The sequence below is a fragment of the Lissotriton helveticus genome, chromosome 3_1, assembly GCF_964261635.1.
Source record: "Lissotriton helveticus chromosome 3_1, aLisHel1.1, whole genome shotgun sequence".
In the NCBI taxonomy this organism is placed as follows: Eukaryota; Metazoa; Chordata; class Amphibia; order Caudata; family Salamandridae; genus Lissotriton; species Lissotriton helveticus.
Window position 1 is genome coordinate 996,809,281 of NC_136061.1, and position 19,128 is coordinate 996,828,408.

The 19,128-nt window shown below is 36.6% G+C and overlaps 1 protein-coding gene across 1 annotated transcript in view; it reads left to right on the forward strand.

The window, feature by feature from the left end:
• The window catches only part of TTN (titin), a 379,890-nt gene that overhangs the window by 226,903 nt on the left and 133,859 nt on the right, over window positions 1-19,128 (forward strand). The window contains exons 144-158 of the mRNA XM_078681496.1: window positions 1,656-1,736; window positions 4,533-4,616; window positions 5,664-5,747; window positions 6,235-6,312; window positions 6,619-6,720; window positions 7,125-7,184; window positions 7,444-7,524; window positions 8,180-9,472; window positions 12,371-12,424; window positions 13,063-13,455; window positions 14,396-14,671; window positions 15,995-16,270; window positions 16,381-16,520; window positions 18,350-18,476; window positions 18,570-18,833. Coding sequence (XP_078537622.1) covers window positions 1,656-1,736; window positions 4,533-4,616; window positions 5,664-5,747; window positions 6,235-6,312; window positions 6,619-6,720; window positions 7,125-7,184; window positions 7,444-7,524; window positions 8,180-9,472; window positions 12,371-12,424; window positions 13,063-13,455; window positions 14,396-14,671; window positions 15,995-16,270; window positions 16,381-16,520; window positions 18,350-18,476; window positions 18,570-18,833 — 3,393 coding nt within the window. The remainder of the gene's footprint in view (window positions 1-1,655; window positions 1,737-4,532; window positions 4,617-5,663; window positions 5,748-6,234; window positions 6,313-6,618; window positions 6,721-7,124; window positions 7,185-7,443; window positions 7,525-8,179; window positions 9,473-12,370; window positions 12,425-13,062; window positions 13,456-14,395; window positions 14,672-15,994; window positions 16,271-16,380; window positions 16,521-18,349; window positions 18,477-18,569; window positions 18,834-19,128) is intronic.

Genomic DNA, 19,128 nt, shown 5'->3' on the forward strand with positions numbered 1-19,128 from the left:
ATTTCACATGTATAAGATATGTGTGCTGTGTCGTGTCCTTTGGAGTAACATGTTTTTTGTCACATGTCTAAATCCAAACTAATCTCTTTAAAGAATCCGAAATACCTAAGAAAGTGGATCCTGAAAAAGCACACACTTCTGTTTTTCAAAGAGACATAGCCCTAGAAGAGAAAGGTGCTTGAACCATTCAGAGACCTCATATGAAATGCAACTTCACTACCAAGAAATATATTAATTTATTATCGGATGTGTTGATATGAGCAGATGCCAATCATTGTAATACTTACAAACATAGTTATATAATTTATCTTTACTGGCAGCATTCTGTAAACAGGGAAATTGGTGTTAAAGGAACATATATATTCAATAATACATTGTGTTTATGTGTTCATCTAGTTATTTATTCCTCTCATGACCCTGTATTGTATTGTACTGTATTATATTGTGTTGTGTTGTGTTGTGTTGTATTGTTTGCACTATGAATGTGTGTCTAATAAAAAACTAATATCTTTTAAGAAGCTGATGCACCAAAAATGACTAGTCCGCAAAAAGAACCTCAATTGGTTCCTACGAAAGAAGTTTCAAAATTGAAAGGTACTTCATTTCATCGTTATGGCATAATCACTTCATCACACCCCCTCCTATACAGCATTTGTTTTTGATTATTTGTGCAGTTTTGTTTTTTTTCTGTATTTTATACTGTATTCCTAGGATGGCAATTTTTTCAGTTACCTGTTTTTGGACTTTCTGCTCACTTTTTTGTTAATTTTGTGTCAGATCAGTGTATGTTTCATATTCCAAATGTATTAGCAATATTTAATTACCTTTGTCAAAGAGAATACATCATATTTTCACAACATGTCCTAACAAGGTTTAAAAATCCTATGCTGAGGGAATTTGTTGTAGTTGCATTTTACAGTACTACCAAATGTACTTGATGTGATTTCTGAGGCCTTCCTTACATTAGTAAAAACTCCTTTCTAATTTATGTTACATTACCAAGCAATTCAAATCCTGATGTTTCTGATAAACAATCATGCAAATGTTATCCTATATAACACAGCACACACTGGCAGCATCAGGACATGGTTTTTAAATCTTGATCCACTGGTGAAACAGACAGCAAGTGTGGGTATGAACTGTAGGAGCCCCCTCTATTCTATTTAACTTTCCATGCCTGTGTTAGAAAAGGCATCGAATAGTGTAAAGTTGCTTGTGCTTTGTTTACACAACTCACCGGTATGGCTCAATAAGAAGGCAAGGGGCAATGTCAAAATAAAAAAGACTGGGGATTGTTATGATAGCAGAGTACGACTCAATTGTCATGCCATGCTAGCACTGGCATCACTATGCCTCCAATAGCTTATGCAAGTGTTCAAAATATCATGAAAATACCAGCCATTCCAGTCTTTCAGATAAAAAGCAAGTTATTTTATCATGCTTTCCCTGGGTAGCAATAGCAGAGCCAAAGCTAAGAAGTGAAATATGATGAGCTCGCAACTGAGGGTTCAAAGTATGCTTTAATATATATTGATAAGAAATGACATGCAAGTGCAAGCATGAACTGAACAAAGCACAATATTTCCATAAGCTCACATTTGTGTTGCGGCAGTATAATGTTTATCACTCTAAAACAAAACTAATATCTTTTAAAGAACTAGAAGTGCCCAAGAAGATTATACCTAAGAAAAAAACTTTACCTGTTCCAGTGGAAGAAGAAGTTCCAGAAGTGAAAGGTACACAGCCTCCTTTCTAGAAGCTTTATAATAACTGTGTTGCATGTCCATGTATTGTACCACTAAGACTTCAAGAAAGAAACACTTGATCGTTTTTTCTTGTCTATGTCTTTCTCCACTTGGTATTATGTCTCACTGCTTTCTGTTTTGTGTAACTAAAACCCATAATATCTTTAAAGTGCTTGGAGTGCCCAGGAAAGTTGATCATGAGGAAAAAGTATACATTCCTGTAAATACAGAAGAAGAAGTCCCACCAGCAAGAGGTACATTCATTCTTGATAGTCCTCAAATTTATTTTTAAAGACATACATTTTTATTCAGAGGCTATGATGCCACTGAACTGTTTTCGAAATCCTAAAAAAAACTAAATACTATTTACTAAGCTGGTCTGGAAGAAAAAGCTCCTCTAGCTCCTCCTAAGAAGGAAGAATTTGAACCAAAGAAAGGTACATCCATCTCTGAAGGCTTTTTCTAAAGGATGTCTTATTCTTCTTTAACATTAACATCTTTAAGTTTTAATTTGGTTTCATTGTACCTATTGTTATGTGCTTTTTCGCACAGTAAAACGTGTGTACCTAAAAACATTAACAAGTATTAATGCCTTCATGGCCATGGGCAGTTCGAACATATTGTGGTTATTGGTTTCTCCTTTAGTGATTGTGGCACCACTCAATGACATTTGTAATAATTCTTGAAGGATAGTTAATATTGCAGTAAGGCTGGTATGTTTATAAAATAGAGGGGAACAATAAATAATAGATAGTGACTGACTGGTGTGTGGGGAGTGAATACATGGAGAATCAAAGTTAGTGTATAAATCACTATTGTGAAATAAGTTAAAGACTCTATCTAGCAGCAACATGACTGTTTACAATTCTTTAGAGTGCACCAGTTTGGTCAGCTAAACAAAGATGATGATGCTATAAGTATGTGCCATGGAATTCAAAACTGCCAAAAACAATTAATGTGCAAACACCCTGGGCCTTATTTAGAGTCTGGCCGATAGGATACTCCATCAGAAACGTGGCTGATATACCATCTACCATTTTGCTCGTACCAAAGGCTCAAATACACTTGTAATAAGGTAGATGGGATAACCGGTATGTTTGTGACAGAGTATTCTGTCAGTGCAACTCCGAGGAAAGATCCAGATTCTTAAAGCGTTTCTTCCAGCACAATTAGAAAAAAATCTTCATTGGTGCTGGCAGATTTTATGATGATCCATTATTTAATTTGTAGTATCCCATGATCATGTTAGAAACTAATAATGATTAATGATTGCTATCAATGAGGTACTTCTTAGCATAAATTACACACGTTTTACTGTGATTGTTCACAATGTCTGTGTTTCACATTATATTTTTGTCCATTTTCTCTTAAATGTTATGTGTCATCACGACTACTTATTTGTTCTGTTTTGTATATCTTAATACTGGCTTGTTTGAGAAGATAAAGTGCACATTTTGCTTGCATTTTGAAGAATAAATATTGATTTATCTAACAGCTTACCCCTTTCTTGTATACACTATAATACACTCATGTTCCATATATCTGCCAATATGTGTCAGTTTCGTGTTATTGTTTAAAAGGTTTATTTTTGTTTACATTGTTTGACTCTTTCTTTAAAAATAGGGAGATGTGATGCTTTTAATTAAAATAATTTGAATCTGGAATTGTTCATTAATCTCTCCACCTGACTTAATTCAGTAAGATGCATAACATTGACAATTCTATAGCATATACATCTTACTCATGTTTGTAAAATCATACGATGCCATGATATTGTAAATCCTGGGGTCCTCTTGTTGCATATTGAGTTCTTTTCTGCTATCATGGCTTGTATCGTGCAGCACTTTGACCTGGTGCTATCAGGCAGCTTTTATGCAGTTTGACATTCCTTACAAAAAGCCATAAATAAATGTTATAGTAACTTTTGGCAATAGGATAGGACAGCATCTGGTGATTTTTCATGTTGGTCCTCCAAGTCTCCATCAAGTAGACACCATTTAAATGCCTGCAAATTGCATCTGTGCATACTATTCCATAAGAATTTTTTTTCCTCATTTCCACATTGTTTTATTTGTAAATTGGAGACAAGTGTGTTTTATGTTGTCATTGATTTAAAATAGCTCAGAGTAAAATGCTCATGTGTCTTTTAGACTCACTTATATTTATCTCTGTTTAAAGCGAATTCATGTTTATGTTGAATATTTAAGTCAAATATTACCCAGCGTGATTTTTCAGTAACTCTTTTATGTACACATTTTTTTATATCATCCTAGCTATTTCATGATACTCTTTAAAAAAGAATACAATCCAAGCTTAATGTATAAAAGCTACCTATAAATGGACAAGATCTCTTTAGTAAGTGCTGGCAATTGATATCCCTTCACCATCTCCAAGAGTTGCCTTGAAAATCTGCTACAGTATAATTTTATAGAGTTCTGAGAGTCCGTGCTGAGAAGGGTTCTCCCACTTACTTCTATGCGACTGGATGGTGCTACTTATGTGCATTGTGTTGTTTGCTGACAGAATGAAAACAGGGTCAAAACAGATAACAGATTCTCTTTACCTTCTTTCTTCAATGCTCTATTGTAAAAGCTATTGAAGGAATGTTTGCTATTATTTATTTTGTTTAGTTAGGAAACCTGATAGTCAAATTGCAAGTAATTGTGCAACATCACTTTGCACTCACCTCTTAAACCCTTCTTGGGAAAGTCAATCAGTTTCTCCTGCTTTACAATATTAGTATTCAGGCTAGTATATTTAATTAAAACTCCATTGTCTTCTTTAAAGCTCCTGAGACTAAAAAGAAGGTTACACCTGAAAAACCTGCCCTTGTTTCTGTTCCAACAAAAGTGGAAGTCACACCAGTCATAGGTACAGTAAACATAGAAGCTACATTTAAATACACGAGGTCTGGCATGTCTTTAATGGAACTCTTTTTACATAGTTATATAAATAGACATTATGCAATATTTGTGTAAGTGTAAGTATATATGTGGATAAATATTTGTGTGTTTTATGTTTGTATAGATGTAATTAAGACTAAACATTTGTTGTTATATAGGTATGAGTACAGATTTTCCATTGTTTGGCCACATTTAAATATATATTCCATGTTAGAATGTTGTTTTTGGAATGCTGGGGCATTGCTGGTAGTAGCAAAACTGCTTAATACAAACTTGGAAGTCATTTTGTGCATGTTGTATTGAATTAGGTAGTCTAATACTTATCCCACTTCTATGCTGTTTAATTCTGCAGCTGGATAAATAAAATGTGAGTAAATTCCATGCACAAAATGCTGCTCCAGTTGCAATGTAGACTAGAAATGAAAAACATAATATAAGAGTATTTAAATAAGCTGTGTGTTTACGTTCCACCAATTTAGATATACTGAGATAAATTAACAGAACATTTTGCACAACTAAATTCAACTTGTGTTTGAAAAAGGTGATATCTACGGATGCAGGAGGCAGATTCTAATTCACTAAAAGAGAATCTGCTGACACAAAAGGCTGCAGGAGGTGAAAACTGGGCATGAAAAACATCTCATTAGTCACTGGGAGGGTATGGGAAATTATCTTCTAGTAAAAGGTGCACTTAAAGCGTAACTATATACTAAATGATTCCCCACAGGTTATACAATTAGAGATTTATGATTGGGAGCTCAGTTAGATATGTATAATTCTCTTAGAATGAGGTATGTAGACATACGAAGTTTCTGATTCCCATCAAAAAATAACTTAATGAAAATTAAGACATAACACTAACATTTGTTAAGACATCTCTGTAATCAACTCTTCTGTGATGTTGTTAAAATGTTTTTTTCAAGAATGTTCAGTTACTTGTCTGGATGTATGTTGGCTCATTTGTTGTTGAGCCATGCAACTGTTTGGTCTAAAATGAAAATAATATCCTTTTAAGTGCCCGATGCTGAAAAGAAGGTCCCTCGCAGAACGATTCCCGAGGTTTCTCCTCCAACAAAAGAAGAAATTGTTCTTAAAAAAGGTAGAACAAATTAACATTTGAATACACTTATTTTAGGCTTTACAGGGAAACACTAATTAAATATGACCTTGCAACAGTGACCAAAAGATTGGCACAATATGTGAAAAACTAAATTAAACCCTCTTAATGTTTTTCTGATTACCTGGTGAGCCATGAGACGCAAATCACTGCATCTCCTGGCCGCCAGATTCCCTTCTGAAAAAAGACTCTGGGGTGAATTTGAATTTGGTAGAGAGCTTCTGTAATCAAAGACTATGCCTTTTGAAATGGTTAGGGTAAAAGCCAAATGGATAAGTCACCTATTCCAAAGCTGTAATCTGCTAGTCAATAAAGTAGCAATGTCTCAAGCACAGTTTGTTAACTGGTGTGCTGTGAACTACAGTATGTTGTGTGTTTTGTGATGTTGCTTTTACCATTATTCTGGCGTACATTTTGTAAGCGTTTTATGTTGTCTTATTTCCAATGTGTTCTTATTTTTATCTGAAAGTTCCAAGAGCTGCAAAGCAGCCTGAAGTTGAAGAACCTCCAGTAGAAAGGGCGCTTGAGAAAATTAAAAGAGATGAAGGTACCAGTTCTAATATAAACAGCAACCTCTAGCTGATATTTATTATAACATATTACCCAAAATAAAAAATTTTGTTTAATGCTCAGAATAAAAAAAAAGGTTAAATATAGAGAAATGTAGGTTGAGCTTTGTATTTTCTTGTTTTATACCTAGAAATCAGAATGACATACACTGCTCACAAATGACATTAAACAATTGCAACACTTGTTTCTGTTAAAATTACACTTTATATAAATGAATTCATGAATAGAAAAATTTTATGAGTAGACATCTACACAGTAATATTAAAAAATATATATTTTAAAGCACCAGATATTCCCAAGAAGAGAGACCTTGGAAAAGAAATATCACCTAAACCGACAGTTGTGAAAAAGGAGGAGATCAAACCAGCAATAGAACCTGTGAAAGGTATATGTGTGTCCCCAGTGCAAGCAACTTAATCTTTCCAAATCCAGTTTGGCATAGCAAATTAGAACGCAGACCTATTTACCCACTAACATCTTTCTGTCATAAAAATCTTCTTTTTCATTTTCATAACCAACTCTTTCTTCATCGTCATAATGTCTCTATGAAGTCATAAATCATCTTGGCATCTTAATGTGGCTGTATACCAACTTAACATAACCACCTCTTGCTAACTTATCATTGCTTCTTTTGCTTTATTCAGTAGCACACAGCAGAGGCCTTTCAACAAAAAATTTACTTTTTCCAGGTTTTCTTCATCTTGCTGTAATGCCCTGTTGGTGACTATTGTTTTGTTATAAGTTGAAGGAATATTTTTCCTAACATTTCTATCAATCTTGTATTTAAAGTTCCTGCAGCTAAGCCAGAAAAAGTGTCTCCACCTGCAGTTGAAGCAAAACCTGCAAAAGGTAGGATATTTTTAATTACTTTTTAAATAATTGCAGATTTGTGTGTTTCATCTGGAAATGGTTACTCATTGTCAGAAGCTACCTAGCATGGTATATCAAAATGAATGCCTACATCCAAGAATCAATAATACTGCTCTTATCTGTAGTTTTTAGTGTTTTGAACGTGTCCCGCATAAATGTTCAAATAACTTTTTTTTAGCATGTTAGTGGTCACTTAAATGCATGACAATTATTTAATTATATTTCAATGTTTGTATAGATGTAAAATCACCTAAAGCAACTGAAGAAGCGGCAGCTGTGACCACCCCAGTGACAACTCCAGTCGTTGGAAAGAAACAAGGTATTGCAATGGATTTGACTGTAAATAGTGAAATAACACACTACAATGCAATGCATTCAGTATTGACATATTTTCTGTAGAAATGTGCATTCACCAGTCAAGTCCATTTAGTTTGTATCAGTGGTATTTGTGTTGACCTCTACTTGTATTCTTATTTGGTTGTTCCTTTGTATTTGAAAATCTTAAAACAATACGGAAAAATCTGTGTTTTTTTAAAGTAGCTATTTTTTCTGGTTGTTCTTTGTGCAATACTTGTTTCATTATTGTGGTGTTCATAAAGTTCAATACTCTTTATGTAAATTTGTTGTCATTTGGTTGGTACTATTTGTGAAATGCTTGTATCTATAGCTCGGTGTTCATGATGTAACATTGTGGTAACACGTGTTGTAATGTCTGGTTATGTTCACTTAATGTTGTTCCAATTAGTTTAGTACTCTTTGTGCTATGTTGTTGGCTTCATAGTGGTATTTATTGTGAAATACTGCTGTATCTAGTTTGGTGTTGTCAGTGAACTACATGTCAGAAGGGTAGCCTCTTAATGTTTTTCTGTTAAGTCAAAATATATTTTTTTATTGAGTGGTTTGTGTGTTTGGGCATACCAATGGTAATCTTAATCTCTTATTACTCTTACCAACCATATGTGAAATCTTTAAAGCTGCAGAAAAATCAGAAGCACCATCAATACAAAAGCAGAAAGGCAGACTTCCACCATTGGGTGAAGGCAAGACAGAGATGCCTATGCTAAAGAAAGTAACAGCTACTCATGAGAAACATATAGAAGAGAAGGAAATTATCATTCGATCATCTAAGAAAAGACTCAGTGAAGAAGAGGCACTCAAATTAAATGCTCTTTTGGATGTAACTGCAGACAAACCAAAGGACAATTCAACTGATTATAATAGAGATGTTTCTGAAGTCATTGTGAAAGTACCAGAAAAACCTGCCATATCTGAGGATCAGGATAGAAAAACTAAAGAACAACTAAAAGAAAAGGCTGTGGGTTTTGCTGCCAAAAAGGATCTCCCAGTTACTTCAGACAAAGAAAAGAGAGGCCCTGCTTTGCAGACTAAAGAGGCAGAAAATAGCCCAGAGCAAGAAGAAAGGAAGATCCGCCTTGTGAGCAAAGATGAAACACAAAAATCAGTAGAGCCTTCAGAAATGAGTAAAACAATTCAGAAAGCAGTGAAAGAGACAGTACAAGAGACACTGGTTGCCATTAAGCAGCTTGAAACTGCTACAGACTTAATACAGCCACCTGTGGAACTTAAAGAAGTTGCCCTCGTTAAACCTTTAAAGAAAGATAAAACTCCTGCCAAAGCTCCTTCAGAACCAGTTCTTGTAACTGGGAAAGAAGACAGACCTGCAGGAAAATTAATGAAAAAGGTTGCTGAGAAACCAAAGGAAAGTGAAAAAGATACACTGACAGTATTGAAAGAAGTGAGTCTTAAGAAGACCCCTGTAGATAGAGACAAGGCCATGCCAACAAGGAAAATGTCACCTAAAGTATCAAAGGATGAACAATTAGTAATTCCAGCTTTAAAGAAAGTTGTGAAACCTGATGCTGAAAAGCAGAAACCCCCTCTAATAGCTGAGGGAGAGAAGAGTCGTGGGCATGTGGAAAGCGTACCGGAGGAAATAATGCCAGGGCGAATTAGTAGAAGCAGTACACCAATCATAAAGCCCACAACTGAAAAATCCCCTGAGAAGAAAGCCTCCCCTCAAAAGACCGCTGTGAGACTTCAGGTACCGAGCTCTCAGAAGATCACTAAAGTGCCCACGAGCCCAGAGGCAGAAGAGGAGCAAGAAGAGGAGGAAAGCTGGGAGCAGGAATTGGCAAGGTTGGCTGAACAAAGCAGAGATGTCTCAGAAGAGGAGGAAGAGGAAGAAGAGTATGAGGCACCACAAGAAGGCACAGTACAAACTCCATTAAAACCCAGCAGTAGACGAGGTGAGATGGCTGGCCAGGAACCCGGTGCAGAGTGCACTCTCTTTCCACTATGATTTACAAGATCATATTCCATTTCACACTCATCTTCATTCTTGTGTTCAGCCTTGGTATGACAGTACAAGCTATTATTTTTGGAGAAAGCTTGTTCCATCATCATCTCTATGTGTTAATTCATCTGATGAATGTGGTATGAGCAGCAAACTAAATGCAACTCTGTCTCTTTGATTCCAACGAAACATTAGGTGAATGGTATATGTTTGTGGTCAGTGTCCGTCTTAGGCATTCACTATTCCATTTCTAGTCATTATCTTCTTTATTAAATTTTAGAATGTTACTTTCATTATTTCATTATTTCTTATCCACCAATCATCCACATTTGTCTATCAAGTCCATAGTGTAGTCATAAGACTAAGTTTTCTTCCACTAACATGAAGATGAGTTTTATGTAAATTGTGTCATTGTGTTTAAAATATTGTTTTAATCATGCATGTTGTAATACTGTTTCCATTCCATAAAGTGTACTTAGTTTTAAGCATCTACATAATTGAACTTGTATCTGCAATGTTTCTGACCTAGCACAGTATATATTACTTCTTAAAAGGTTAAATAGCAAAGGAACATTTTACAAATTACATTTGCAGTCCTACAGTGTTGGGCAATTGCAATATTTCATTAATATTTAGTGGTCAATGTATTAAAACAGTTATTAGTTTTATTGGCAACTAACACTCAAAGTTCATACTACAGAGGAGCACATGTGTGTGTGGAAGAGGTATTTTATTTCTAAAAGACCAGTGCTCATGAATAGACAAAGGCAAGACTTTATGGAACATGTATCTCTCCAGGGTCATCCAGTCTCACAGTTTCCATATTTTGGGTTTGAATTAGAAGTTGGCATATGGGTACTCTATTACAAATGTGATGGATATTTTATCCGCTTCCTTACAATTGGATTCAGTTATAATGGATTTGTAATAAGGCAGACAGGATATCTTTCATATTTGTAACTGAGTACCCATTTACCAAACTCTAAAGCAAGCCCCTAGTTTTCAAAGGCAGCCCCTAAGTGGTCATAGTCTTACCCTATATTTTCCTGTAGTGTTGCTTTGAAAGTGAAACTTGGTTTTGGATCGCCATTATTTTGATAAGCCAGTTTTGTATTTCATACGATATTGGGTTCTCTAGATCTTGACAAGGTTCATGGTGTGGTAAATAGTATTATGAGCAAAGATGAGAGTGTGAAGAACAGAAGGGCTTGCTCTTCTTCCCCATGTCAATATATCAAACAAGTGAGAACAAGCTTGCTACCATCCCAATGTACTGTTCTACATGTCTTTTACTCATGTCTCAGACACACCATTAGGTTTGTTTAAAAGATCCCTCCCCCACCAACCAAATGCATCTTAGGTATGCTACGATCCTAAATACAGCCGAGCTGGTTTCTTTTTGTGACGTGGTGAATTTGTGAGTGAATCTTAAAACCATCTCCAAGAAATCCACCCGGAGGGGAAATATTTCAACTGTGGATTACTTGGGAAGAGATTAAAAACCGTGATAGTGGATATGTAGTGAGAAATGTGTGATCTTTCTCATCCTAGTGTTAGGTCGTCATGTTCAGTCAAAAATGAGTGCTGTTTGAGTTACAGTGGCTTTCTTTAGGAATGAAATGCTCGGGAAAACCCTAGTCTGTGATCGCACACACACTAAGACATGCATATGTAGGGTGGGCCATTTGTAAATTACGATTTTCACCCAACCTCTAATTGAATTTTAGTTGATTCCGATTAGGGCAACATGGATCTGGAGGGGCGGTTCCAGTAGTCACACTTTCATCAAGGCAGACCGCTTGCGGTAGTACTTACTGCCATCCTGCTCTGGACCGGTATGTCCCCCTCTGAATCCATGTTGCCCTAATCGGTAGCAACTAAAATTCAATAAGAAGTTGGGTGAAAATCGCAAGTTACGAATGGTCCATCCTACATATGTATGCCTTATTGTATGTACGTCCAATGACTAGGATTTTCTCTCGCATTTTGGTCCTGAAGAAATCCATTGTGACTCAAACAGTAATATTTGTCTGAAACATGTTAACCTAACACTAGGATGTGAGCGATCACTAATTTCTCACTACACATCCACTATCGCTGTTTTTAACCCTAACCAAGGAATCCACAATTAAAATATTTTCCCTGAGGGCACATATCCTGGAGGTAGTTTTAAGAATTCACTCACAAATTCACCACAAAAAGAAACCAGCTCCGCTGCAATCAGGTGCATTCGGCATCTTAGGTGGGAACACAATGATGAAGCATACCACCAACTAGGTTGGTGGGTGGGGTTTCTTTTAAAAAACCTAAAGTTTCCCAAAGCCATGAATGAAAGGCGTATGACAGTACATTGGCCTGTTAAATAGTAGGGCAACCGTTTTCCATCTGTTTGGTTGGCTGAGTCCATGGTAGCCCAGGTCATCCTTTGACCTTGCCATCCTATACAGCCAGATCAATGTCATTAAACAACTGACTTTAAGTCACATTTGCCTAGAAAAACAACCCTTAATGTAACCAGTATGCCTGGAATCCTAAAGTGAATTTAAGAACTGCAACAACAGATAGCATTTATTTACAACGAGAAGCCAATGAAGTGAAATTAATTAACATGCACTTGAAATGTCAATGCAGGCAAAAATATATAATTCCACAAAATTCATAATGCATACCTTATGATACATGTTCTACATTAAATGTAGTAAAAGACAAGGCTCTAACCTTGTAAGGGAATACCTGCTACATGCATTAGACCATACTTAGACAGACAGTAGTTTTGAGGTGTTAACAAAATGGAGTGCCTTTGACTGCAGTGTATTTTTCCATTTCTTAACATTTGTACCTGTCACTTCAGATGCAAAAGCAGCACCAAAAGAGGAACCTGGCAAGGGCAAAAGTCCTATCAAAGGTGAGGAATAAATCAGAGCCTCCTCTGCATGCCCAACTTCAGACTTTACTAAACAAATGCACTGTCTTACTCCTATGATTGCAACAAACCTTCTTGCTTTTAGCTCAGTTGTTAAGGAGATGTTCTTTGCTTACTTGTTAAGTGTGAATTTTCTAGGCATCCAGGTTTAACCACTGTCCTTTAATTGTATTAAAAGCATTATGCTTGAAGTGACAAATAACAAAATACTTGAAGTATCTAAAATAGTGCCTACAAAATGCATAATTGCGTTCAGCAGGATCCAGTAGGCATATTTCCACTTGTGTGCCAAACTCAACTAATACAACAATAATTAAAATAATAACGTGTTCTGTGTATAAAGTGTCGAATTCCCCTGTGTGGTAAATCCAGACATTGCTCGCCATTCAGGAAACATGTTTTCGCTTGTAATTCATCACTTTGTGCAAACAATACTGCCCACCAGCTATACATCAGCGCTTTGATACAAAATCTAGAAATTCACTGTAGAAATGTGCTAGCGTTTGCTTGTATGGATCCAAATGTAATAAATAAGCTTTTCCTTTTTTAACAAACAAAAGCTGTGATTAGCATCTTAGCAGCACAATCGTTGAAAATGTGCTTTCACATTTGATTTGTAGCCAAAAAGACACCATCACCTGGAGATGATAAGAGAAAGATGAGATCTGGTAGCGGCGGCGACAAGCCACCAGATGAGCCTGCCTTTTCTTACCAGCTGAAAGCAGTGCCACTGAAGTTTGTGAAGGAGCTGAAGGACATTGTGCTGGAAGAGGCCGAATCTATTGGGTCCTCTGCAATTTTTGAGTGCCTCATCTCACCTTCGACTGCAATCACCACCTGGATGAAAGATGGAAGCAACTTAAGAGAAAGCCCAAAGCACAAGTTTATCTCTGATGGCAAAGATCGGAAGCTTCACATTATTGACGTGCAGCTTTCGGACACTGGAGAATACACATGTGTTGCACGCCTGGGGAACAAAGAGAAGACGTCAACTGCTAAACTGATTGTTGAAGGTATTTCAGATAGGGCTCAACATCATGGGTTTTCAGATGCCGCTCAAATGTTTTCTTCTTGGTGTCATACTGAAGCAAGCATGGAGGGTGGGGGGGAGGAGGGGGTGAGAGAAAGAGGATCAGGACCAGGGTCGGAATGGGACAGAAAATTGGCCTGAGCACCAAAATAAATGTGGCCCCCATTGGCGAATCAGAGTGCTAAAAAAGTGAGCCACATTTTCCAATCAAACCGTTTTGAACATGTAAGAACATGCCGTATAGATATTTTTGCAAGATATGGAAGACTGCATGGAGTTGAGCTTGATGCCAGGCAATGTTTATGGTAGTGCCAGGGAAATCAAAAGTAAAACCCGACCTAACAGGCACAAAAAACAGCCAAAGAAAAAGAGAAAAGCCACACACAGAGCTGTCAGAGTACCTCTTTTAGGTTTGCAAAATACAAAATTATTCTAAGGGGTAGGGGACTAGAGCTAACACACTACACTGAGATGAGTGTACAGTTTCTTTGGCAGATCATTAATGTTATGTTGCATTTGTACAGTGTATAGTGTTGTAGCACCTTTAGAGTATGGACGTCATTCGCATTTCTGGGATTCTCAAAGTGGTGTGTGGAAATTATATATGGTTGGGTGTGACGAAGAATCATATTGGCCAGTTGCTGGCACATTTATTGGACAGTAGCCAATCAGAATCTGCCATGCACTACACATAGAGGTATGCATGCTGAAGGACTGTACCATTTAGTTCATTCAAATACCCTCCCTGGCATGATATCAAGATCCTAAGTTAGGTCAACAAAAGTATGGGATTTTTAGCTCATGGTAAGTAACTAGGGCTATTTTAGCAAATAAATCGGGATACTCTAGGACTTTAGTGTTAAAAACATCACTCATACAATCTCTTCAATATTATTAAACCTACGTATGTCTTTCCCCTCCAGAACTACCAGTGCGCTTTGTGAAACCACTTGAGCCGCAAGTCTCTGTCATCAAAGGGCAGCCCATGTACTTATCTTGTGAACTCAACAAGGAGCGAGATGTGGTGTGGCGGAAAGATGGCAAGATTGTCTTGGCAAAACCTGGCAAATGTGCAGTTAATATCATTGGCTTGCAGCATGCTGTCACAATCATGGATGGAGATGAGTCTGACTCTGGCATATATACATGCACAGTAGCAAACACAGAGATCCAATGTGAATCCAATGTAAAAGTAGTCGGTAAGTTTCTGTTACTTTTCTGTGTCTTGATGTTTTATATACTCACCATAACGTACTGCCAGAGTCCATCACAATATAGGGTATTTATAAATTACTTACAGATGTGTTAAGTTACTTTTCTATGCATGTAGATGTAATTCCTGTGGCCTCAACATATCTTCATATTTCAATATATCATTGTTTCTATATGTTTTCAAGAGACATTACGAAGTAAATGTAGATTTTCCTTGCCTACTAGAATTTGTCAAAAATAAAATGAGTGATGTAGTGGTTATTTTCACATTAAGATATAAGTAATGCTATACAGTTTCAATGTAAATATGAGGTTTACTAATCTGCAGCCAACAATGTTTGTGGGTCATTTGTAATTAGACATTACATCCAGTAAATTGTTCAAATATTTTCTAAATATTAATACCTTCTCTTTGTTGAATTGTAAAAACCTTGAACAAGAACACAGTGTTATGTGTCCCTATGCAAAATGGCTGTAATTAATAATGCTCACACAAAATTAATCAGAACTCTTAAGCAAAACTCACTGAGTGAGAAATGGTGTTAATTTGAGGCTTCCAGGGCTTAATGTATGCCTGTAGTTGGGAGTGGTGGGCTTCAATGCTTGTTTTTGGGGACCACAATAAATATTTCAGCAGCAGACAAAGACAGAAAAGGAAGAAACGAAGAGGAAGAGAAAGATAGGAAAACAGTGCCAAAGGGAAAAATCTGAGAAGATAAAGAACCACCAAAAGTTAGATAAACAGAAAGCGTAGGATTGTGGAAGAAGGAAGCATACTGTGGAAGCAAAACAAGGCATCTTTGGGTTTCGACAACTGGCAGCACCAGTAGTGTGCTCTTAATAAAATCTATGGGCCCCTGCACTTCTCTTTTTTTTAATCTAATTAAGCAATGGAGGCAGGATGTAATTTCAAAGACAAGCCATGTTCCATAAGAACAGCAAAGACATAGTTGCTGGTTCAAGCTCTAAAACTATAACAAAAATTGAATTAATGAGTATTAGAATTTTTAAATGGGTCAATATGTGCAGAATCCTGAGACAGAGAGGGCAAGCTACAAAGAAATTAGTAAGCAGATAGGATGATGTGTCTGCAAAACTAGTGACAGAGTGAGATGTGTCTGTAAAACTAGTGACAGAGTGAGAAACCAGGGGTTGTTTGGGAAGACAAAGAGAATGTAGCGACAGGATGATAAGTTGAATTTTCGATATGCTGGAACATATGCATTTTAAGGCAAAGAGGCTGCTGAGTAAAGAGTATGGCACTTAAACAAGTGAATATTTTAATTGCTTTACTTTCTTTTGCTCTGCAGAAGTTATTAGAGACTGGTTGGTGAAGCCTCTGAGGGATCAACATGTTAAACCCAAGTCTGCAGCAACTTTCTCCTGTGATTTGGTGAAGGATACTCCAAATGTCAAGTGGTTCAAGGGCGATGAGGAAATCCCAATGGAGTCAAATGACAAAACTGAGCTCCAGAGGGAGGGCAATAAACTATTCCTCATCATCAAGAACTGTGGCCCAGAAGATGTTGGAGAATATTCTGTGGAAGTTGAAGGGAAGAAAGTGACAGCAAAACTTACTCTTGGAGGTATCTATGCACCCATTCAGATGTCTTCTGCACCAGTTTTTCACATATAATTGCAGTAATCAGTTGAAATCTGGTCACATATTAAACATCTATGCTTTCTAATATTTCAGAAAGGGAGGTTGAACTTCTTAAACCACTACAGGATGTTGTAGTCTATGAGAAAGAAACTGCATCGTTTGATACCGAAATATCTGAAGAGGACATCCCTGGAGAATGGAGGCTAAAGGGAGAGACTTTGAGACCATCACCTGTAAGTATTGTTCTTTTACTTAGCAGGTCCAGAAAAAAATATACTTTAAAAAACTTCACAAGCTTCTAAACATCTGTGTGTCTGGAACATAAGGTATCCCCCCACACAGATTATTTTTGTTTCTTTGGAATTAAAGTGTAACAGTTATCATACAAGTGAAATGTTCTATTGCCATTGAATGCTGCCAAGAGAAATTAAGCTGGAACAATTTAAGTCTAGCTGGTTGTCCACACTTCAATCTGTCTTTTTGACTATCTGTTGAGTAGTTCAAGAAAATCTCAATGAAATGCACACGTTAATATTAAAGTTAGAATTTTAAAGAAATGATAATTAAAACTGAAATTTAATGTGCATGATGACCACAGCTTTTGCATTGCTTTTACATACGACGTGGCCAGTGTGGTGTAAAGCCAAAGACTGTGTTTTGAATTTAGTTCGCTGCGCCCACTAGCAAATCAGTAAACAACTCTTTTTCCCAATGAGAGGCCAGTGCGTACTTGAGCAATCTCAGAGGCAGTAGTGTGACCCATAGATGGCCTCTGCAGTCTGATGCTTTGAATTAATTTGTAATACAAGGATTCAAATCAGTGTCCCTGAAAACAAGGTGGGTGCTTAATTAGTGGGCCTCAGATTCTGCCTGGTTAGTGGGTTGAAAAGCTTCATTTTTCAAAGTTTTTGGTATTTCTTTCTGCTACTCTATATTTGAGACATTCTAATACGTAAATTAATGTAGAAACAAAAATCAAATTTCATTTAAGCTTTGGAAAGTGTTGTTTTTTTTGTTATAGGGAGTACTACTATGAACACACTATATTGAATTACTTAATGTTTGCATGACAGATTACTTTTAAACTTTTCTTTTATGTTGGAAGTGGTTAAACATTAAAGCTGATATATTTGAAGCCATTAAAAAAGGTACAGTGTTCTCTATCGCATCCACCATTCCCGCTGCAACCATGAAAATATGATTCCTTGGCATCTCTGCTCAATCGTTTTTGGGGGAGCAGAGGGCATAACTTCTATTTTAAACAGGTCAATTGTATTTGGTTTAATATCAATTATAGAACAAATGAGTCAATTCTACCTTGTAATGAAAACAGAAACATATTGTATTGCTTTTCCTGATATACCATGCAATAGGTTCATAATAGCCTAATTACCATACTACATTTTTTCTGGGATGAGACAGAATTTACTGGTGCCTCTGGCTTTTAGATACTTCATATGACAATTATACATGTTTTTAAGTCTTCATTTCCGTAGCACATAACTTATACCTTCTGTTTTCTGTGTGAACCACTGCCACACGTTTCCGAAAATTGCAACTGCCCCAATCTTAGCAATATAAAATCGGCCTTAGATCATGGATCTACCAACAAGAAAGCATTGGAATTTATGAGGGATTCCCCTGGTTTAAGGTTGACATGCCTTATATAGAATAGTCTACGAATTCTGGTTTTTTCTTGATTTACATATTCTTGCAAAAGTTTTCCTTGGCATTAGAGTTTTAAAACTGCCTCTTTTCTCTTTAAAATCCTTTGTAAATCTATCCCACTCTGTGAAGTTATATCTTTTGATGTTTTTGGCAGTCCTGTAGCAGATAAGCATTTACATTTCTGAAGATCACAAACAGGCTAAAAAAGTTGAAATAAAGATTCAGATCTAAATCAGAGATATAAATGTAATATTATTTCCTTTTCGCAAATCACTGTGTCTGTTAATCACATAGGTCCACGTTTACTTAGTTGTATTCATTTCTGCTGTTTTATTTGTCCCTGTGGTCTTTAATTTATCAGTAGAACATCATGTAATGTAAATCTCTTTTTCAGACATGTGAAATTAAAGCAGAAGGTGGAAAGCGATATTTAACATTACACAAAGTCAAATTAGACCAAGCGGGTGAAGTTCTCTACCAAGCACTCAACGCACTTACCGCTGCAATCCTTACTGTCAAAGGTAAGTCAGATTACCCACCTGTTAGGATGATGCATGGTTTACAATTTTACCACATACACCTTACTAATACACCCATTTGTCCATTATTTCCAGAAATTGAACTTGAATTTGCTGTTCCTCTGAAAGATGTAACTGTTCCTGAAAAGCGCCAGGCCAGGTTTGAGTGTGTCCTTACTCGGGAGGCCAATGTTATCTGGTCTAAAGGTCCAGATATCATCAAGGCTGGGGATAAGTTTGATATCATTGCTGATGGAAAGAAGCACATTCTTGTAATTAATGATTCTGCCTTTGATGACGAAGGCGATTACACTGCAGAAGTTGAAGGCAAAAAGACAACAGCAAAGCTTACTGTTGAAGGCAAGTAAAGACATGTGAAGTGTGAAATGACACAGTAGGAGGGTGCAAGTTAGACTAAAGGGATAGTAGTTTATAATTTCTTTCATCAGCATGTAACTTATTACACCAACCACACACACCCTTCCCTATTGCATGTAATGGATTCACACTGGAGAAGAAGACACCCTGTGGAGAGAAGTCAATATTCTTAGCCACACAATACTATTTGCCGATCAGCTTTTTGGAAAACCAGTAAGGAATCTGAAAACCTTTTAATCAATAGTCAGCTCTGAAATGCGCTGCTATTTCACATGCT